The sequence below is a fragment of the Hyaena hyaena genome, unplaced genomic scaffold, assembly GCF_003009895.1.
Source record: "Hyaena hyaena isolate Hyena2069 unplaced genomic scaffold, ASM300989v1 scaffold_28, whole genome shotgun sequence".
NCBI lineage: Eukaryota > Metazoa > Chordata > Mammalia > Carnivora > Hyaenidae > Hyaena > Hyaena hyaena.
Genome location: NW_024080660.1, coordinates 815,785 through 838,677, shown reverse-complemented (window position 1 = coordinate 838,677; position 22,893 = coordinate 815,785). Strand labels below are relative to the sequence as shown.

The window sequence follows — 22,893 nt, the reverse complement described above, 5'->3', positions numbered from 1 at the left end:
GTGATAAGCATTAATATATAATTCTGTTAAGGACTGTATCTCTACTTGACAGCAATGTGTCTGTATAATTATTAGAATGTAGTTGTCACCTCAAAACATTTAAGGGAAAATCTGATGTTTTTGCATGTGCTTTTGGAAAGTTAAGGAATAGTGAAATTCATTCTGCATTAATAAAGATAGGCCTTTTAGTTTCATACTATCTTTTTTCCTCTAAAATGAGGCTTTTGCATATAGTAGAAAACAAAATTTTTGTTATATGTCCATTCATTATATTCAATACTTATTGAGCACCCATTCAGAAAGGTTGTGGTAACGCTGGAAACACAGAGATGACCAACATAGTTTCTTTCCTGAAGTAGCTCATAGTCTAGCCTGGGGAGAGGGGAGAGGTATCTTACTAAATACTTGATGGTTAACCATATTTTAAAATCGTTGCACTGGTTATTGTTTCATGAAACAATATAAAAAGTGTAAGAGAAAATAAAACGTTCATGAAATCTAAAAGTAGCTACAAATATCAAAAGAGTTCTGAATGGTAGGGTGCCTGGCTGGCTCACTTGGTAGAGCATGTAACTCCTGTTCTCACGGTCATGAGTTCAAGTCCACATTGGCCATAGAGATTATTAAGAAAAAAAAAAGTTCTGATTGGTGTTTGAGTGAAGAGTATAATACTGTGTTATATACCCTGTTTGTTTTGTGCTTTCTAGATAATCACTGCTATTAAGTTGTAGAAGCAAAGTCTAACTATAACTTACTTCCCTTGAAGGCTGTTAAAAGAAAGTCTGGGTGGAAACTCAAAAACTGCAATGATTGCTACAGTCAGTCCTGCTGCCAACAACATTGAAGAAACATTAAGCACACTTAGATATGCCAGCCAAGCCCGTATGATAATCAATATCGCCAAAGTAAATGAAGATATGAATGCTAAGTTAATTAGAGGTAACTATTTTTCTAAAAATGTAAAAAGTTATTTTGTTTATAATTTAATTTGTTTATAATACTTGTTTATAATAGATTCTAGTCATCATTCTACAGTGATGGTAGAAGTGAGGTGGATGGAAGGACAATGGGAAAGAGAATAAGGAATAAGGGAGAAACCATCAGGAACACTGCATGGAAAATAGAGAGTGGGTAAAGGGGAAATGGCAAGTAGAAAAATCATCTTACAGACTGAGCCATAGATGCGTACAGCAGAATAACAATAATGTTATATATTATTATTTCCTTTCCTCCATTGCCATTCTGTTTGTCAGTTCTGCTCTTACTTCGTTCATTGATCTAAAGGATAGTGATCTTGGGCACCTGCCTGGGTGGCTTAGTCGGTTGAGCACCTGACTCTTGATTTCGGCTCAAGTCACAATCCCAGGGTCATGGGATTGAACCCTGCATCAAGTTCCGTGCTGAGCGTGGAGCCTGCTTGGGATTGTCTCTCTGTCTCTGTCTCTCTCTCCCTCTGCCCTTCTTCCCTGCTCATGTGCTCTCTCTATATATAAAATAAAATACAAAATTAAAAAAATAAATAAAAGATAGTGATCTAAAGGCTTGAGTTTCTAGCAAAGGCCTAACTTCATTTGTGCAAATACTGCTTTCTGTTTATCTCTTGGGAATCACCTGCTAAGGATGGGCTTGAGCCCAAGGGTTCCTGCTAGGAACCCTTGATTTGTGCAGTTTCTCTTGGCTTATGTGGAACTACCATCTTGTCATAGTCCTTTGTCCTCTGGCCTTTTGAGCAGCCGAGGGTGAATAGCTACTTCAGAGAGGAAGGCCAGAGAAGAACGAGTTCACTATATCACAGTCCATCTTCTGTCTTTTGGATTCACCTCTCTTTCACATATAGGGCTGTTTTCATTGAAAATAAGTATTCTGAATTCCAGCTTGAAAAATCTTTGATTTTTATCAAACATGTTTTTATGACTAAGGTTTAATGGGACAGTCCTAGTTTATGTCTGCTGTCTCAGGGTGATGAATAATGCTGCCTTTCCTTCTCAAAAGTATGTCACTTTGCTTTTGTTTTTGTTTTTTAATTTTATGTTTTATTTATTTCTGAGAGAGAGGCAGCATGAGCAAGGGAGGGTCAGAAAGAGAGGGAGATACAGAATCCAAAGCAGGCTCCAGGCTCTGAGCTAGCTGTCAGCACAGAGCCTGAGCGGGACTCGAACCCATGAACCGTGAGATCATGACCTGAGCCAAAGTCGGACGCTTAACTGACTGAGCCATCCAGGCACCCCAAAAGTGTCCCACTTTGGCCACTACATTATATGGCCATACCATTTATGAGGGGGGAATTCATTCATATGGGAGCACTTTTTCAGGTTAAGTAGAGATTTATAGGTAATGTAAGTAAAGTAAAATTGATTTCTGCAAATATTCTGTTTTGTTTAGTAATATTTAAAATTAAAAAAATATTTAAAATATTTAAAATTAGATTGGAGGATTAAGCCTACTGTGATAGTTATTACATATCAAATGTTATTAATCATGCATCTTTTTACAAATATTTAGAATTGAAAGCAGAAATTGAAAAGCTAAAAGCTGCTCAAAGAAACAGTCGAAATATTGACCCTGAACGATATAGGCTCTGCCGGCAAGAGATTACATCCTTAAGAATGAAACTGCATCAGCAGGAGAGAGACATGGCAGAGATGCACAGGTGGGATGTAGTCCATACCTCAGATGTCAGTGTGTGGCCTGGAGTTGTTGCAGTGGTGGAGCTGGAGTTGGGGGAGAGGGAGGAGCTTGAGAGGCTCTGTTTCCCTACTTTCTGTATAAAAAGAGCAGTCCATCCCCCCAGACCGTCATTTGTTAAGTATTCTGAATGGCTTCCTAATCTTTATTGATGGTCTTTGGATTCTCAATATTACGTGTCTGGATATTTTTAACTCTATTATTTTGTCTTTGGAAAGAGCATGGAAAGAAAAATTTGAACAAGCCGAGAAAAGAAAACTTCAAGAAACAAAGGAGTTACAGGTATCAATTTCAACTCTCTAAACTGATTTGAAAAATAAAGATGACAGTAAATACGTAAATCTAATTTCTCAAATACTCATTGCATACTGACTGTGTTCATAGCAACACCGTAAATAGAAGTAGTATAAAGAAGTGTCGAGGGGCGCCTGGGTGGCTTAGTCGGTTAAGCATCCGACTTTCGCTTAGGTCATGATCTCGCGGTTCGTGGGTTCAAGCCCTGCATCGGGCTATGTGCAGACTGCCAGCTCAGAGCCTGGAGCCTGTTTCAGTCTGTGACTCCCTCTCTCTCTGACCCTCCCCTGCTCACGCTGTCTCTCTCTCTCTCTCTCCTAGAAATAAATAAAACATTAAAAAAAAAAAAAAAGAAGTGTCGAGATCAAGACTGTGATTACTTAGAGCCTGTAGCTGTGTTGGAAAGTTAAAATATAAAAAACCATCTAATTCTATTTACTTTGGTTCAACAAATATTAACTGTTTATGCTGTGCTGGGCATGGGGGTGGCCCAAGATGAATAAAATGTAGTTTTGGCTCTCAGAACATGTGATCTGAAAGGAGGTTTACAAAATGTAAATAGATGGCTGAAATGCAGTCTGACTTGACTCAGTCAAACCATATGACACTGCCATTTTTTAGGTGAAAAATGGTTGAACACTGGGAGTGTCCTGTAGTTCAATCTAATGCAATGAAAAGCATATAAAAGGTAGAAAGCAGGAGATGGGAAGGAGTAATGAACTTTGATGAGGATGGTTATTAAGAAGACTTTAAAGAGAAAGAGACAAGATTTTGTCAGGCTACCAAAGTCAAGATTTCTAAGCCAAGTCCCATATTCAGAAGCATGGAGGGACAACACAGCTTGTATGTCCACCAAATTAAGAACTTGTATATTAACACTGTGACTGGAGTGAGATGCAAGATTCAGATCATGACATAGTGAGGAACTTGAATTTAGGTGACTAGGAGCCACCGAAGGGCTTTAAGTGGAAAGGGGGTGACATGACATGAGCAGGCTTGTGTTTTAGTAGATTCTTCTGGTAATGGTGGATTTGAGGGAAGAAAGACTGATGATCGCTGGGAAAGGTTATTTAGGAGGCTGTTGCCACGTTTAAGGCAAGAGATGGTCAGAGCTTGGAGGAAGGCAGTGGCAGGGAGAATATCTAGTGGAGGAGCTGGGTTCAACAGCTAGAAAGACAGTAAAATTGGTAGGCACAGAGGGTGTTTTGGAGGAATGTGTTGAGAGAAATGGAAAGGTCAAGAATGATGCCTAGTTTCTGAAGTGTGTGCATTGCATTGTGAACTTGTGAAGTCATCGTAGTGGTCATAGGAGTCAGACGACAGTGAGTGACAGTTAAGGAATGACTAAGGAAATAGAGCCATACATGTAAGCTCTGAAAACTTTAAATGGGAATTGTAGGAGTCAGAAGAAGGGGCTGTGAAATTGTGGGGAAATTTTATTTTATTCCTTTTGTTTTTGTGTCTTTAAAGGATGGAAGAGACTTAAACTTATTTATTTATTTATTTATTTATTTTTGAGAGAGAAAGCTAGACAGCCTAAGCAGGGGAGGGACAGAAAGAGAGAGGGAGGAAAAGAATCTCAAGCCGGCTTTGTGGCTGTCAGTGCAGAGCCTTATGTAGGACATGATCTCAGTGCGTGAGATCATGACCTGAGCCAAAACCAAGAGTCAGATGCTTTACCCACTGAGCCACTCATATGCCCCGATTTAAACACTTTTATAGGAATCAAAAGTCTTTAATGGAATGAGGTTCTAAAGGGAGATGGCAGAGCATGGGTCAAGGGCAAAGGTATTAGCAGTGAAGGAGACATTTTAAATGATTGGTAGGCAAAGTATCATAAGAATTGAGGGGAAGGGCAGAATATCCCTTGGTGATGGTCAGTCCAGCTTCACAGAAGTGAGATTTGAGTTTTGAAGATTTGGCTTTGAAGTTTGGGCAAGATTTTGATAGGTAGAAAAAAAGAAGAGTGCATTCTAGGAATGGAAAATTATATGAGAGTAAAGGAATAAAAGTCTAAGGTATGTTCAGAAGAGGGTGTGTAAATCAGTTTTATTGGAACAAGCAGTTTGTATAAGGTCATAGGGAGATAAAATTGGCAGGATATGTTATGGTTAGTTTATTGATTTTCAGGCCAAGAAATTTGTTTTATCCTGTGTGAAGTAGGATGTGGTTGAAACTGATCAGGAAGTTGGCATTTTGAGAATACCCTTTCAGGAGCGTTAATTTAGTATAGGATATAAGATGGACAGAAAACAGGAGTCGTTGTTGACAGGGCAGTCAGGAGGCTGTTGCATCGTTCAAGTATGAGGTGATAAGGATGTGAACTAAGGTGATTGCAGCAGACGCAACAAGAAGAACTGACCCACTCTAAAGAGAATCAGCTAAGAAGAATAGGCACAGTTTGGGGGTGACGGACTGGTGTATGAGAGGGCTGAGGATGGTGAAGATCAAAGAAAGGTTAGCATAACTCTGGAAGTCTAAGAAATATGATGGTAAGAGTCATAGGGAATTCATGACGTAGAGAGTCTAAGAAACCTTTATTGAGACTTCACATACAGTGATTTTAATGTTTAACATCAACCATTTATTTTAGGTGGATTCAATCATTTGATGCTTGTCATTAAGGTTAATTTGTTTTCCGGTCTCTACTAGAAAGCAGGAATTACATTTCAAATGGACAACCATTTGCCAAACCTTGTCAATCTCAATGAAGATCCTCAGCTATCAGAGATGCTTTTATATATGATAAAAGAAGGAACAACGACAGTAGGAAAGTATAAACCAGACTCAAGCCATGATATTCAATTATCTGGGGTGCTGATTGCTGACGATCACTGGTATGTCATTCTTCTAAAAATAAGAAGGCACCTATTCATTTTTTAGTAGACTCCTGTATCTTGCTAATGTATGGTGTCCTTCACGTAAGGTATTTGTGTATACTGATTCTTTGCTATAATTCTTCAAATGCATCTTTTAGCCAAGACAAACTGACATTCTGAGTGTTCCACAAGGAAGATAAGTTAATTACTCTCAATGAGAGGTACAATGTAATGCTCTCTATTTCTCTTTTGTGTATGTGATCTCTTGGTTGAGGGATCATTTCTTTTCTTGGTATTACAATCATTGACATGAAACTTAACTTGTATCCATCTTTTTTTGTTTTAAATTTATTTTAAGTAATCTCTACACTCATTGTGGGGCTCGAACTCATGACCCCAAGATCAAGAGTCACCATGCTCTTCCAATTGAGCCAGCCAGGCACCCTAAACTTCTATCCATCTTATATAGCAAGACTTTTTGTTGGACTGACAAATTAAAAATTTTTTGTTTGATGTGAATTTTGTTCATATGAATTGAATGATGTACATACATATTGTTGGGATAATAATATATGTAAATTGTTTTGGCTCCACATTGTCTTCAAGGTTCGTTCATGTTGATGTTCTTTTATTTTTACTGCTGTGAAGTATCTTATTGGGTGTATATATCTGTCTTTTACATTATTACAATCTATCTCTTTTTTGATAGACATTTGGATTGTTTCTAATTTTTTGTTACCACATCATTGCTCTGTCCTTATACATGCCTCTGGGTGTAAATGGGAAGAGTTTTTCTAGAGTGAGTTTCTCAGATGATACACTGAGATATGAGCCCTCAAGTGGTAGCCAGTAGGAACTTGGGAGGCCTAACTTACCGGACTCATCATATCTAACTATGAGTAGCCTTTCTGTTTACCCTGATCTACTGTATAAATATTATGATTTTCTAATTATGCTATAATAATAATAAATTTTAAAGTTTGGGAAACACTCTTAGATTATGTCTAAGAATACTTGAGAGAGTAGATTGTAGGGTTATGTTCTTATTCAATTTTACTTCAAAGCAATTTCAAATTGTTTTCCAAAATGATTATGAGTTTTTACTTCCATTGGCATTGAGAATACCTATTATTCCATATCCTTGTCAACGCTTGGTATCTCAGACTTTAATTTATGCCAGTCTGGGACATGATATGGTATCTCATTGTGGATTCTTTTTGCATTTCTTTGACTAATGGTCTTTTCATGTATTTATTGGCCATTTTAGTATTCTTTCTTTTTTAAATGTTTGTTTATTTTGATAGAGTGAGTGAGTGGGGAGGAGCAGAGAGAAAGGGAGTGGGAGAATGAATCTCAAGCAGGCTCTGGGCTCTCAGCACATGGAGCCCAGTGTGGGGCTCCATCTCACGAACTGTGAAATCATGACCTGAGCCAGAATCAAGAGTTGGATACTTAATCAAGTGAACCACCCAGGCGCCACTAATTTGTGTTTCTGTGACTTGACTATTTATGTCTTTGTGTTGTAATTGGATTGTTTTTTACTTAGTAATTTGTAAGAGTTCTTTATATATTCTGATTGCCAAGCCTTTGTTTTATGTGTTGGATTCTCTTATGGTGCCTTAAGATGGATCAAAGTTCTTCGTTTTATTGTAGTACATAGCATCGATGTCTTCCCTTTACAACAGTTGTGTCTTGTTTAAGAAGTCCTTTCCACACTGAGGTCATAGAGATGTTCTAAATTTTCTTCTAGATGTTTTGAAGTTTTGCTTTCACGTTTAAGTCCTTGCGTAGTCTGGAGTTTTTTTGGTTGGTGTGAAGTAGGGGTCTGAATTCATTTATTTCCCAAGTGAATCACCAATTCTCCCAGTATCATATATTAAACTGTATGGTTGATGCTTTTGGGATCTGTAGCATTCATATTAAAAAATTCCAAAAGTAAAGGAGTCTTTTTCTTCTCACTAATACTCTTCATAGTCTTAATTATTTGAGCTTTATAATGTCTTTGTATCTGTATGGCAAAGCCCCTTCTTCAGGTCCTTTTCCTCTTCTATTAGTTCACTGCTTTCTATAACAAATAAATCTAGTATTATTTACACCAGTGGCAAAGATACATACCATAGTCCCAAAGTGTTAAGAGTCCAGTAGGGGACTAGGAAGTCCCCTGCTTGCCTGGCACTCTGTATTTCCTTTTTTAGTACACTCATCACTATTGTCTTACTCACCACACAGTGAACTTCATGACAGCTGGGTTCATGTCTGTCTTCATTGCTGAGACATATGTGGCACATGGGGGCTTAATGAATAAAAGAACTTGAGTAACTATCAATGTGTATTAATGTTACACGGGTCTTGCATTCTTAGTGCTTACAAGTAAAGTCCACTTATAGCCTGAGCCCTAAAAACAAGCTTCTAGCATTTAAGAAAAAATTTTTTAAGTTTCTTTAAAACAGTGAGATCATGACCTGAGCCAAAACCAAGTTGGACACTTAACCGACTAAGCCACCAGGTGCCCCAAGTTTCTAGCATTTAAGTTGGTCCTTGCAGGATGAGATAGCGTTCTTCCTACGTTGAAGAAATGACTCAAAAGAGAGAAGCTGATGTCAAGGCAAATTCTGGGTACTGATATGGATGATTGAATGTTAAGATAGGATTCTTATGGGGAAACAGTGATGGATAAAGAATGTTGGTGGTTGAAGCCAGATTGTGGAGGGTTCAGAAGGCCAGGCCAAGGAATTTTGACGTCAGAGTAGATAGACCTAGGAGAGAGAAAGAATTAGAACAAGTAGATATTGTTTAAGCCTTTACCTGGTTAAGACACTAGACTGGTGGGAGGGATGTACTGCAGAGGAGTGAGCTATTCCTTCCAGATTCTTTTCTCTAGATGCTACATTTGAACAGTTATTCTTTAATTATAGATTTTGGAGCCGAATCAGCAGCTAGAGGTTTTGGGTTAGGAGTCAACTTTTGCTTCTGTTTTTTCCTCTCTGTCTGGTTAATCCAAAGATGACTTATTTATTTCTGAGAGAGAGAAAGACAGCGTGAGCAGGGGAGGGTCAGAGAGAGAGACACAGAATCTGAAGCAGGCTCAAGGCTCTGAGCTAGCTGTCAGCACAGAGCCCAACACGGGGCTCGAACTCACGAGATGATGACCTGAGCCGAAGTGGGACGCTCAACCGACTGAGCCACCCAGGTGCCCCGTGGAGTGTCTTTTCTATTTTCTAAATAAAAAGACTCAAAGGAATATGTAGCATTTATAGCTGATTTTCTATAGTGGGTCAGAGTCCAGTTTACTAGATGACTAAGGAGTCTAATCTAAGCATCTAAGTGCTTCCATTTTTTTCCTTATGTATTACCCTACTTTTCATGAGAGGGGAAGGTTTGTTTTTCTTTCCATCTTTAAAACTCATACATGGGGCGCCTGGGTGGCTTAGTCGGTTAAGCGTCCAACTTTCACTTAGGTCATGATCTCACGGTTCATGGGTTCGAGCCCCGTGTCGGGCTCTGTGCTGACTGCCAGCTCAGAGCCTGGAGCCTATTTCAGAGTCTGTATCTCCCTCTCTCTCTGACCCTCCCCTGCTCATGCTGTCTCTCTCTCTCTCTCCTAGAAATAAATAAAAATATTAAAAAAAAATAAAACTCATACAAAAAACGAGAAATTAAAAAATAAAACACTTAAAACTGTTTTATTCATAGGTAGCCATTGTCAATATTTGAATATTTTTCCTTGAATTTATTTCATTTTATTTTATTTTTGGGGCGAGGATTGGTATTTTTTTAGAGTAATTGTAATAAGAATACATACAATGCACATTCTTCCCACCACTGATGGACAGAATTGCTAAAAATGCCAGGCTTTTTTTCACCAAAACTGCAAAGTGTAGTTGGAGAAAAATAAAAGAATTTTAAGTTATTTTTTGTCACAAATTGATATGAACCTTCACACCAGAGGAATGGCCCAAGCAGGATTATCTCATATTGCCTGTTTTTTCCTTTTTCATCTGTCCTAGAATTATAACAATGTACTTCTTATCTTAACAGTACTATAAACAATTTTGATGGGATAGTGAGTATCATCCCAGTTGGAAAAGCAAAGACATATATAAATGGAAAACATATTTTGGAGTCCACAGTATTACATCATGTAAGTAAGCTGGTGCTAAAAATGTAACAAATTGTTGACTTTGAGCAAGTTGTTTAATTTATGTGAGTCCCAGGTTTTCCTCTGTTAGATAAGGTAATGAACTAGATTAAGGATTTTTCAGTTCAAAATTATCTTTTCTATTAATTTATTAGTTGCCTTTATTTGTGTAAAGGTGAAAGTTATATCACTGTAAACCAGTACCTGAAGAGCTGACCACTGACAACATCATTATGTGTCTAGTAAAGAACTGAGCTTTGGAATTAGGCCAACAGGATTGAAGCCCTGGTCATATGCTATGTGACCTTTGAAAAAAATTATTTAACTAAGGTGATTGTGTATCACCCAAGTCAGGACACTTTTGAGAGCGTTTTCTTTTTCCTTTTGTTGAAGTGTTTATTTTTGAGAGAGAGAAAGAGAGAGCAAGAGAGAGCGAGCACAGGCCTGGGAGGGGCAGAGAGAGAAGTAGACACAGAATCCAAAGCAGGCTCCAGGCCCTGAGCTGTCAGCACAGAGCCTGATGTGGGGCTTCAACTCACAGACCATGAGATAATGACCAGAGCCGAAGACGGATGTGCAACCAACTGAGCCACCAGGTGCCCTGAGAGCATTTTCAATAATTACAGTGGGAGAACAGGCATAAGCCAGTCTGTTACAGGCAAAACAAGATATTTGGTCACTTCATATATATCCTACCTTTCGGGGTAGGGGAGGCTTAAATGAAATAATGTATAGTTTTTAACACAGTGTTTGCAAATTGTACGCTCTGTGAGTGCTTATTGTTAATTAAGTTCTGTGGTCTTTAGCTTGCTCATTCCTAAAATTGAGATAATAGTAGTGTCTCACTGGGTTGTTGTGAGACATAAATGAGATAATGTATATGTAAGGTGTTTAACACAGTGATTGGCATATAGAAAATGTTTAATAAATGTTGGTTGCTATGATTTTTATGTTTAGTATTACTATATTAGATTATACTGAATTGTTGAGATTAATGATTTGTCCCATGTAAGTTTGTGGTTTGGATTCCCCTCAAGTAGTAAATTTTTTGTGTGCTTTAGGGTGATCGGGTGATACTTGGTGGTGACCATTATTTTAGATTTAACCATCCAGTAGAAGTCCAGAAAGGAAAGAGGCCATCGGGTAAAGATACTCTTATAAGCGAGGGTCCAAAAGACTTTGAATTTGCAAAAAATGAGTTGCTCATGGCACAGAGATCACAGTAAGTATTATTGTTGATAAGAGATAGTAAGAATACGAGAGCAGTCTACAAGAGAGAGTTAATCGTATCGTATGAGTCTCCGGTAGTTAATTCTTTGGGTGCTAGTTTCTGGTGACATGATCTTTCTCTTGGCACATTTATTCATTTAGCAGCATTTATTGAGCAGATGTTATGTATCTGTCACCATACTAGGGAATACAAAGAATAACTGAAACTTACTACTCCCCTGGAGGAATTTATCCTCTCATGAGCAGACAGGTAGTTGTGACAGAGTCCATGACAGAGCCCTGTACTGTGTGCAGTTTATGGAGAGAAGGGTGACTCCTAGCCCCAACCAGGAATCAGCAAAGTTTTCTAGGGGACAAGAAGACATCACTGGAATGGAGTCCCAAGAGACCGTTGGAAGTTAGCCAGCAGAACAGGGCCAGTGTACTCTTTTTTGTCCTTTGCCCCATTTTTAGCTCATCCAATATTGTAAGATTTCTAATTTAAGCAGTATCCTTGTAAACTAATTGGTAAAGTATACATAAATAAAATACTATAGAGTTTGGACTTTATCTTTTTTTTTTTTTTTTTTAAATGTTTTTTTTATTTCTAGGAGAGAGAGAGACAGCGTGAGCAGGGAAGGGTCAGAGAGAGAGGGAGTCACAGACTGAAACAGGCTCCAGGCTCTGAGCTGGCAGTCAGCACAGAGCCCGACGCGGGGCTTGAACCCACAAACCGCGAGATCATGACCTAAGCGAAAGTCAGACGCTTAACCGACTAAGCCACCCAGGCGCCCCGAGTTTGGACTTTATCTTAAAGGATATGGAATCATTAAAGAATTTTAAGCAGATGAGAGATAGACATGATCAGAATCACGTTTTTGGAGCTCACCATGAACCAAGTCTGGAGAACAGATTAGAGTCAGAGCGAGTGCGGATTGCAAATGCAGTTCAGAGATTGTTGAAGTCAGAGAAGTACAGTGTGGTGGGGTCGGAGAGAGTATTAAGGAGGAAAAATCAGCCAGGCTTGATGACCAAAGACATTGAAGGAAAGAGGAATCAGAATGACTGTTATGGACTGGGCTAATTCTACTTTATCTTTTAAAAAGTCTGAACTTGCTTTTGCTCTTTTTTAAAAAAATTGTGATACAATATATGTAACATAAAATTTACTACTTTACCATTTTAAAATGTATATTTCAGTGGCATTAAGTATGTTTGGCAATGTGTACGACCATCAAACTATTCATCTCCAGAACTTTTTTCATTGTCCCAAACTGAAACTCTGTACTCATTAAACTGACTCCCCACTCTCCCCCTGACCCCCTGGCTCGCCCTGGGCCCTGGTCACTACTAGCCTTCTTTCTTTTGATATTCTATTTTTCAGTAAAATTGGGAATAGAAATTTCTATATGGTAGTTGTTAAAGCATTGATTTTATTGGGAGGAAAGAAACTTTTAATTTTCTATATTTCTTGATGCTTTTTCCCTTACATATTGAAAGATGGCAGAGCTAATTTATGTATTGACTTGCCAAAATGTTAAATTTTTATAGATGGTTTAAAACATATTATACAATCTGTTTTATCAACTTTCATATCATTTTTAGAATTATTTCAATTTTTTCCTAATCTGACCTAAACATGAATTAAAAATTATTGATATTTGATATAAAATTTTTGCTGTAACCATTATTAAACATAATTATTTTGTGTTTGTTGTAATGTTAGCTGTAATACTTACTGCAGTGTTCACTATGACATCATATTTTTATATGGCTTATTTTCTTTAAGATTAGAAAAATATATTTACCTAAATATTAGGAATCTGCTCTAGTAACTAACTAAATTAGAAATAAGCAAATTTTCATCCTTTTATATTGTGTTGTATGAACAATCCTAAGAGCAATAAATGTTTAAGAATGCTGTTGGAAGAGCATCAGAAATTAAATTTTGAGTTTAAATTTCTGTTTAATGAAAACATTTTAAATCGATTAAGAACATGGCATATAGAAGACTCTTGACGTATCCTGTGAATATTTTGCTACTTTGTAGACTTGAAGCAGAAATAAAAGAGGCACAACTGAGAGCGAAGGAAGAAATGATGCAAGGAATCCAAATTGCAAAAGAAATGGCTCAGCAAGAGCTTTCCTCTCAAAAAGCTGCATACGAAAACAAAATAAGAGCGTTGGAAGCCGAACTGGTAAAAGGCAGAACTAGTTATCTCTTTCTCTGCGAGTGCACCCCAAGTAATGTATTGGCTGCAAAATTGATTATATCCCCAGATATCAAAGTTTAGAGAGTTAAAGCCACAGTGAGTCCTGACTTCCTTTAATTTTACTTTAGAAAGAAAGCAAGTTAGCAGTAGACAAGTGGCTGATGGAAGATGAAGAAAAATTGAGAAGCTTCTGTCCTTTTTTATGAGAAGGCCCTTCTAGCCTGAAAGCTTGCATCCTGGTAGTGCTCACAGCTCTGCTCACACCTCATTCCACAAATATTTCGAAAGGGACATCTTAACATTCTCACCACCCAATTTAGAGGAGAATGCTTTGCAAGGTTTGACTAGTGATTATTCTAAGTTAGATCCGCCAGGCTGAATTAGATAGAGAACTACAGGACAACTTTTCTATTGATGAGTCGATTTCTTACACATTGATTAAAAAAATGGGCTCGTACAGTTTTATATTGGAAACAATGCTGTGTATTTTTGCCCTAGTTATTTTTGATTATTGTTCTTTAAAGAAAGAAGAGTCTCAAAGGAAGAAAATGCAGGAAATAAATAACCAAAAGGCTAATGACAAAATTGAGGAATTAGAAAAGGCAAAACAGCGTCTTGAACAAGAAATATATGTCAACAAAAAGCGATTAGAAATGGAGACTTTGGCTACAAAACAGGTAATTTGATTTTGTAGGTACTTGGCTGTATTCTGAGCAACAGCTGGATTTTTTTTTTTCCGAAGAACTTATGGTACCTGAGAGGAGATGGCTGAATCTGGATCTCCAGATGAGAAAGGCTCCTCTTTTTTGGTTTTGGTTAATATCATTTTATTTTATTTATTTTTTTATGAGAAGGGCTCTTGCCTGAAGGCTTGCATCCTGGTAATGCTCACAGCTCTGCTCACACATCATCCACAAATATTTCAAAAGGGACAGAGCTCTTATTTCTATCTGGTTCCATTACAGTTTTTATTTTTTTTCCTTGTTATGCCTCCACAACTAGCCTGTGATCCATCATGCCAAATAATGTAAATGCATGAAATAGTGCTAGGGCACAGTATGTAGAAGGAAGAAAGGCACAACTCTAATACTGGGTCACATCCCGATGTCACAATGAAGTATTCGCCATCTGTGGAAAGCGTGGCCAGCAGGCTACTTGCCTGAGTGATTCCTCAGAACACTCACAGTAGGGTGTTTGTTTACCACAGTCATATGAGCTCAATCGCTGAAACTTTTGTCACCTCACTGAGGGCAGAGGCATCTCTTGGGGGCTGACTCACACGAATCAACTTCACAAGACTGAAGCGTAAAACCAAAATGTCAGTATTTTAATGTCTTCATTTCCCTTTTAATCAGCCTTCTTGGCTATTCCTTCTCCCTACATTAGTGGGTCTTCAAGTACAGTCTGTAGACCAGCTACGTCAGCATTATTGCTGGAAATGCAGGCTGAGGCCCCACTCCAGAATCTACTAAATCAACAACTCTGGGAGCGGGGCCCAGAATCTATTCTAACAAGTCTTGCCTGGGATTCTGACAAATACTAAAGTTTGAGAAGCACTGTTTTTTATCTCTGCTTTGATTCCTCGTATCTTAACCTCAAAGTTTTATCCTCAACTGGCAATTTTATTTTTCTTTTTTCCAAGTTTTGTGGTAAGAGTAGGGGTAGAAGAAAATACCTCTAATAACCCCAAAGTTCTGATGCTATAATAAAGAGATGGCACATAACTCCAGGACACAAAGTACCTAGTGAATCACCTGAGAGAGCCTTAGAATAAAAACAGAGCTGTTTAAATCTTCAAAACAGTAATTATTAATGGGCTGTTATAAGGTCTATTTGTGTCAAGTGAAGTTTTCTTGGTGTCTTTTAAATGTAAGTCTATTTAGTCAACTTTGAGCAGTTTTTTTCTTTTTCGTTTTACCTAAAGGTTTTTTTTTTTCCCCTATCAATGAGAAGAACAAGATTCATTTATGTCATCAGACATTCCTAATGATTTTGTTATGGGGCAAATTTCATAAAGATATTTTATAAATCACTTTTTAAAAACCTTTTATGCTTAATAAAATATATAAAACTTGTGTGCTTAATAAAATATGTACTGTAAAATGAGGTTTAATTATACTGTGTTACCATTATCAATTATAATTTCTCTTTTTGTATATTCACATGTGTGGGTCTATGTGAATGAATATCAATTAGGCTTTAGAAGACCACAGCATCCGCCATGCAAGAATTCTGGAAGCTTTAGAAACTGAAAAGCAAAAAATTGCTAAAGAAGTACAAATCCTACAGCAAAATCAGAATAATAGGGACAAAACTTTTTTAAGTGAGTATATGTTGAATTTAGCAGGCATTTTCCAAACTTGTATATGTTATTTCATATAATTACTAAAATGTTAATTGCTTTTGTATATTAAAAATGGTTTATTCTAGATGTTGCTGACCTTTTGGATCTAAGTAAGTTTCTAGGCATGATTGTGTTAGATTATTCATATTTTAGACTATTTAGTTCCATGGGTAAATAGTATACAAAATATCAAGTATTAGTGTGTAAGATGTTTTTATTTTATTACTTTTTAAATGCATATTTATTTACTTTAAGAGAGAGAGAGAGTCTCAAGCAGGCTCTGCACTATCAGCACAGAATCTGACACAGGGCTCGATCCCACAAAACATGAATTCATGACCTGAGCCAAAATGAAGAGTTGGACGCTTAATTGACCGATGAGACCCAGGTGTCCCATGTAACATGTTTTTAAATACAATCTCTTTTTCTAATTTTTAGTTATTACATTTAAATGGAATCTAATCATTGGGTAGTTCATCTTCTTTTTCACTTGGGTATTATTTTTTGTGTATACTTTTACACTGTTGTATAGAACATGCATGCTTTTAATGTAAATATTTTTCATTATGGAAAATTTTTTTTCTTTTATAGTTTATTGTCAAGTTGGTTTCTATATATCACCCAGTGCTCATCCCAACAAGTGCCCTCCTCCATGCACATCACCCCCCTGCCCCTCTCCTCCACCCCCATCAACCCTCAGTTTGTTCTTAGTATTCAAGAGTCTCATGGTTTGCCTCCCTCCCTCTCCCCAACTATTTTTCCACGTTCCCCTCCATCATGGTCCTCTGTTAAGTTTCTTCTGTTCCATATATGAGTGAAAACATATGGTATCTGTCCTTCTCTCCCTGACTTATTTCACTTAGCATAACACCCTGGAGTTCCATCCACGTTGCTACACATGGCCAGATTTCATTCTTTCTCATTGCCATGTAGTATTCCATGGTATAGATGAACCTCATCTTCTTGATCCATTCGTCCATTGATGGACACTTAGGCTCTTTCCATGTTTTGGCTATTGTTGAGAGTGCTGCTATGAACACTGGGATACATGTGCCCCTATGCACCAGCACTGCTGTATCCCTTGGGTAAATTCCTAGCAGTGCTACTGCTGGGTCATAGGGGAGTTCTATTGTTAATTTTTTGAGGAACCTCCACACTGTTTTCCAGAGACCAGTTTACATTCCCACCAATAGTGTAGGAGGGTGCCTGTTTCATTATGGAAAATTTTAAACTATAAAAGTAGAGTGATTACTACAACAGACTCTTATATACCTATCATCCAACTTCACCAGTTACCAACATGTTCAATCTTGTTTTGGCTCTCCTCAGTCCCCCTGCCTCCTTGGACTGCTTTGAAGCAAGTCTAGCATTTGATCTAATCATTGTATCATTTGATCTGTAAATACTTCACTGTGTATCTCTGAATTAGATGAGGATTCTTTTTTCTCTCTTTCCCTGTCTTTCTTTAACCATAACCATGATATTATCATCAGATCTAAAAAACTGATAATTTCTTATACTCATCAAATTTTTAGTTTACATTCAGATTTCCTGGATTATATCATAATCTTTTTTATATCATTTTTGTTTGAGTCAGGATACAAGTATGATCCACACATTGTGTTTGGTAGATATGGCTTTTACATCTCTTTTATTTATTTATATTTTATTTGTTTATTTTTTAAGTAGGCTCCATGGACTCCACCATGGGGCTTGAACTCACCACCCTGAAATTAAGAGTCACATGTTCTACTGACTGAGCCAGCCAGGTGTCCCTTTTAAAGTCTCTTTTAATCTCTAAATTTGCTCTTCTTTTCTCTCTCCTTCTCCTTGTATAATTTGTTTATTGAAAAAAATCAGGTTATTTGTCCTGTAGTTTCCCACATTCTGGATTTTGCTGTTGTTATCTCCATGCTGTTGCCTAACAGACTCCTCTGCCCCCAGATTCCCTATAATGGAGTCATATTTCTGTAGACCTGTCAGACTCAGATCCAATTTTTTAACAAGGATACTTGGTAGTTGTAATGTATACTTTCTATAACTTCTATTTTTAAATACATTTGAAGCTATTATATAATATAATTATTGTTATATCTGTTGCAAGAGGTAAAAAATTACATTTACTAATACATCTTTTTATTCCTTTTAGGGCCTAAAAACAGTGCCTTGCAATGAATACTTGATTTTTTTACCACATGAATAATCTGTTTTATCCTTTCAAAGAAGTGTTCTAATGGAATGTTGGTTATAAGTTTGAGTACTACAGAAAATATTTATGATAAAATCTGAAATTAGAGAAGTAGAATTGTGGACTAAATTATTTCTCTCTTTTGTTTTGATGTCCTGAAATCTATCTATGTTTGTTTGTTTTAAGTTTCAGGCAAAATAAAAAAAAAAGATTGTAGCTCTAGATAAGTAAGGCCAAAGGCCAATTTTAAACAAATTAGGAAAGAAATAAATGAGGAAAAAAATCTTTAAAGATATTAGAAGAAAAAGCATTGTCTTTGGCATTTCCTCTCTTCCAAAATCTTTTCTGTATCAACTTTCTATATCACCTTCAGCAGGTTTTTTCTGTGTCTCCACAGGTGAAAGACATCATTTTCTATGAGGAGTATTTTGTTTCAGGCTTGAGGAAAAGTTACTCACAGATTGCCCTTACTTTCTACAATAAATAGTTAAAGCCATTTATTTAAAATCAGTATTTTTTTTTTCAGGAGTGTTCTGCCTAATGATAGAAGTTAGGGCTCATATGTGTATTTTGAATCTTCTCTGTGTCCCTTCTACTAGTTCAGCCAAATTGGAGCTCCATGAAACTCTCAATGATGATTCAGGAAGCCAATGCCATCAGCAACAAATTTAAAAAATATTATGTTTTTGGCAGGTAAGCAATTAATTATCTTAATTATACTGTAATTCTTTGTTTCAAGTGAACTGACCTTCATATGATTGCTTTCTAAATTCATTTTCTGTAAAGATACAGTATCTATAGTGCCTGTCTAGAACAGAACAGTATCAGAATCCCCACCTCAGTTGCGGACACCACTTTCCAAGCTCACTCTGCAGTAAAAGACTTGCAACAATTAACATACTGTACTAAGTATGTTTATAAAATAAATATTTATTTTAAGCATTAAAAGTATATTTTTAAGTATATTTAAGTATACAGTAAAATATACTCATTTTATTTTTTTAAGTTTTTTTTTAAACATTTATTTATTTTTGAGAGACAGAGAGACAAGAGTATGATTGGGGGAGGGGCAGAGAGAGAGAGAGAGAGAGATACAGATCCGAAGCAGGCTCCAGGCTCTGAGCTGTCAGCACAGAGCTCAACGTGGGGCTTGAACTCACAAACTGCAAGATTGTGACCTGAGCCGAAGTCGGATGCTTAACCGATTGAGCCACCCAGGCGCCCCTACTTATTTTATAAACAATGATTTTAGATGTTTTAGGAATTTACTAATTTTCTTTTGAATTGCAAACCTATTAATATTACACATTTGGAAAGAAATATACCTTATTAGAATTTGATTTTTATTAATTTTGTATAAAAAGTTATTTTTTTCAATTAATTAATTTTTTTTGGTTTTATTTATTTTTGAGACAGAGCACGAGTGGAGGAGGGGCAGAGAGAGAGGGAGACACAGAATATGAAACAGGCTTCAGGCTCTGTGCTGTCAACACAGAACCCAATGCGGGGCTCGAACCCATGAACCATGAGATCATGACCTGAGCTGAGGTCGGACGCTTAACCGACTGAGCCACCCAGGCGCTCCTATTTTTATATTGTATATACTAGACATGATTTTTACTGTTATAAAAATACTTAACAATGGAGATATTTAATCAGTGGATTGAATTTTTATGGAAGTTATTCTAATTCAGAAAACTCTTAGTATAAATGTGTATGTATGTTTTAGAGTAAGCATTTTTCTTTGGTTTTTCTTTCAGACATGATGTGTCAGATAAAGGAAGCAGTTCCGATATTTCTGTTCGGGTTCGTAACCTACAACTAGGGATCTCAACTTTCTGGAGTCTGGAAAAATTTGAATCTAAGCTTGCAGCAATGAAAGAACTTTATGAGGTTTGGAATATTATTAAAATCTCTCTAAACTTTTTGAAATAAAAAGTATATAAGTGACATGTTCTTAGTAAAGAAAATAGGAAAATAGAGGAAAAGGCAATTTACATTACTCAAACCACCTAATATTAACAATTATATATGTTTATTTTACTTTTCCCTGTAAATGGGCTTTGATTGATTTGTTTTAATATATTTATGACTGTAGGGGTTCCTGGGTTGCTCAGTCTGTTAAACGTCCGATTTCAGCTTGGGTCATGGTCTCACAATTTGTGAGTTTGGTCCTCATGTCGGGCTGTGTGCTCACAGTGTGGAGCCTGCCTGGGATTCTCTCTCCCTCTCTCTGGGTACCTCACCAGCTCATTCTGTCTCTCTCTCTCTCAAAAAAAATAAAAATGAAAAACATTTAAAAATGGTATACTTTTAGTTCTGACTGTTAAAATAGCAAACAATTAGAAACACCAAAAAGCATAGCAATGGGGAAATGTAAATATAATTATGTAAAATGCATATTATAGGCATTAAAGATCATTACAAATTATACAAAGTGCTTTATGTCTATGAAATTTCTTCTTCCCTTAAGCTTAAATGTAAAAGTTTGAGAACAATGATAACTGTGTGAACAGATTAATAGAATATAAAAAATTAATATAATTAATGTAATAATTTCCAAATTTCCTACAATGGATGTGGATTTCTTGTATAATTAGAGCAACAAAAAAACTGTATTGAAGTCATTTGATCATTCTTGCTTTGACATATACATTAAAATGTGGTATGTGAGTTACCTTCATTATTATCTTTCTACTTTCAGCTATTCATTGCAATGTTCTTTGATTATTTTTCTATATAATTATACTATTTCTGAATCAAGCTTTATATGTATAGTATTTTGCCAGAACTTTAATATTACCTTAAATACTTCAAATTCTGATTATCATCAGGATTACTATATTTAACCAGGGAGTGATTGAATCTTAATGTTGTCAGATTATTTTATTTTTCTTCTGAGGATTTATCTTTTCTGTCTTTACTATTTCTTCTAAATCCCAAGTTTATTTTTTTTAATCATTTAACGATTTCTGTTTCCTTTATCAGTAGAGCTCTTTTAATGCAATTTCTAGCATCATGTGCTTGATTTTTTTGTTTTATCAGAAATGTGATATTTTTAGACTTCTCTTGGGTAACCTGTAATTTTGCTAATTTTTTATTTGAAATTTTGAAAACTTAAGCTTTTTTTCCTCTTAGTAGCTAAACATTTTTAACCCAACTTATAGAAAGCATATGTATATATATTTTTTAGAGTAATATTAGTAACAAGAGTGAAGATATCTTTTGTGATCCTGAAGATGAATGGGAACCTGACATTACAAATGCACCGGTTTCCTCCCTTTCTCGAAGGAGGTAAAGACATTTTTATTTTACTTACTTATTTTAAAAGAACTATCTATTGTCATAATGAATATGTCTGTGCAGGGAACCCAGTAATATAAGAGAAATAGTATGTTGCTGATCAAATTACAGCCCTTGGAGCATTAAATTGTTTATCAGTCAGTTAGACTAGGAACAAAAATGGTTGGCATTTCACCATATAAATCTTAAGAGTCACTTAAGGCATAAATAACTTTTTTTAAGTCAAATTTATAACAAGACATAAAAAACATAAATCTAATTTCCTATAAAAATAAATAGTGTTTATTACTTTTAAATTACCCTTTTTCAAGAACTTGGCATATTCTGTGATATTTTATTATAAGTTACAGAACTTTAAATGCTGTCAGGTTAGTATGAACACCACAGAAGAATAAATCATGGTGATAGAGAACTTCGATATATGACAAATGCTGCTTATTAACTAAAAATATAAAAGACTTCCACAGTGAATACATCCTTTTTGAGAAAAAAACTAGCTCTGTTTAGACCTCAGATACTTAGATTACAGAAGGGCAAAATGGTATAATAGAAAGGCCTTGGTCTTGGAACCAGTTTGGCTGCTTAGTTTGGTTTTTAAACAAAGACTTCTTTTTAAATAAATACTTCTTAGTTTGTTTTTAAACAAGGCTACTGTCTGCGATGTCTCGAGGATACAAAGATGATAAAAATACTCTCTGTCCTCAAAGACCAGGCACTGAGGAAACTAAAGGAACAGTTGATAAAGACCCAAAATTAAGTCAGGCAGAAGGACTGGAGAGGAAAGTCCAGTTTTATACGTATTCAGGAGGAAGAATCAGTAAGAACTTGGCTCGCTGTGGGGTTGAGGGTGATAAAAGGCTCCAGGATGAATCCTGGTCTAACGAGGGGAAGGTGGTATTCCCTGAGATGGAGAGTCAGATGAGTTTTTTTTTTTTTTTTTAATATTTTTATTTATTTCTGGGAGAGAGAGAGAGGCAGCGTGAGCAGGAGAGGGTCAGAGAGAGAGGGAGATACAGAATCTGAAGCAAGCTCCAGGCTCTCAGCTAGCTGTCAGCACAGAGCCTGACGTGGGGCCCGATCCCACAAACCGTGAGATCATGACCTGAACTGAAGTCGGACACTTAACCGACTGAGCCACCCAGGCGCCCCAGATGAGTTTCTTTTTGACCCTGATGAATTTGAGATTCTCAGGGAGCATCCAAGTGTATATTCAGGTCTAGAACATGGAAGGAAGGATTTGGGAATTTTCAGGATATAAGAGTCAATGGCATTCATCAATCCAACAGAAGCATCATCATTATCAAGAACATTCATTGAATGCTTGCCAAGGATTATCTCCTGTAGTTCTTACATCAAAACTATCAAAAGCTGTCCTTTTACAGATGGAGAGGGCAAAGATTTAAAGAGGTTATGTAACTTGTCCAAATGTATAGAGCTAATAAGGGAAGACGCAGCACTCAAATCCAGGTTTGAGGGACTCCAAAGATCCTGACTTCCTTGACTTCCATTGCCAGATAGCCCTTCCTTTGCATATGAAAGAACAGAATCTTTCTGTTTAAATAATTTTGTTTTTCCATTTCATCACCTTCAGCTGCAGCTCAGAAGCCATTTGGGTTTCCAGACCTTTTGAGGCCTTTCTTGTTTTTGACTCATATTAAACTCATAAAATTTTAGAGGAATGGAACTACTTTATAGGGACT

The 22,893-nt window shown here is 36.5% G+C and overlaps 1 protein-coding gene across 1 annotated transcript in view; it reads left to right on the top strand.

The window, feature by feature from the left end:
- KIF14 (kinesin family member 14) overlaps positions 1-22,893 on the top strand; it is a 52,598-nt gene that overhangs the window by 10,857 nt on the left and 18,848 nt on the right. Inside the window, exons 10-21 of the mRNA XM_039227424.1 lie at positions 767-939; positions 2,503-2,650; positions 2,904-2,967; positions 5,632-5,816; positions 9,837-9,939; positions 10,998-11,158; positions 13,196-13,343; positions 13,883-14,035; positions 15,555-15,681; positions 18,490-18,583; positions 19,651-19,783; positions 21,084-21,184. Of these exons, the coding sequence (XP_039083355.1) occupies positions 767-939; positions 2,503-2,650; positions 2,904-2,967; positions 5,632-5,816; positions 9,837-9,939; positions 10,998-11,158; positions 13,196-13,343; positions 13,883-14,035; positions 15,555-15,681; positions 18,490-18,583; positions 19,651-19,783; positions 21,084-21,184 (1,590 nt within the window). The remainder of the gene's footprint in view (positions 1-766; positions 940-2,502; positions 2,651-2,903; positions 2,968-5,631; positions 5,817-9,836; positions 9,940-10,997; positions 11,159-13,195; positions 13,344-13,882; positions 14,036-15,554; positions 15,682-18,489; positions 18,584-19,650; positions 19,784-21,083; positions 21,185-22,893) is intronic.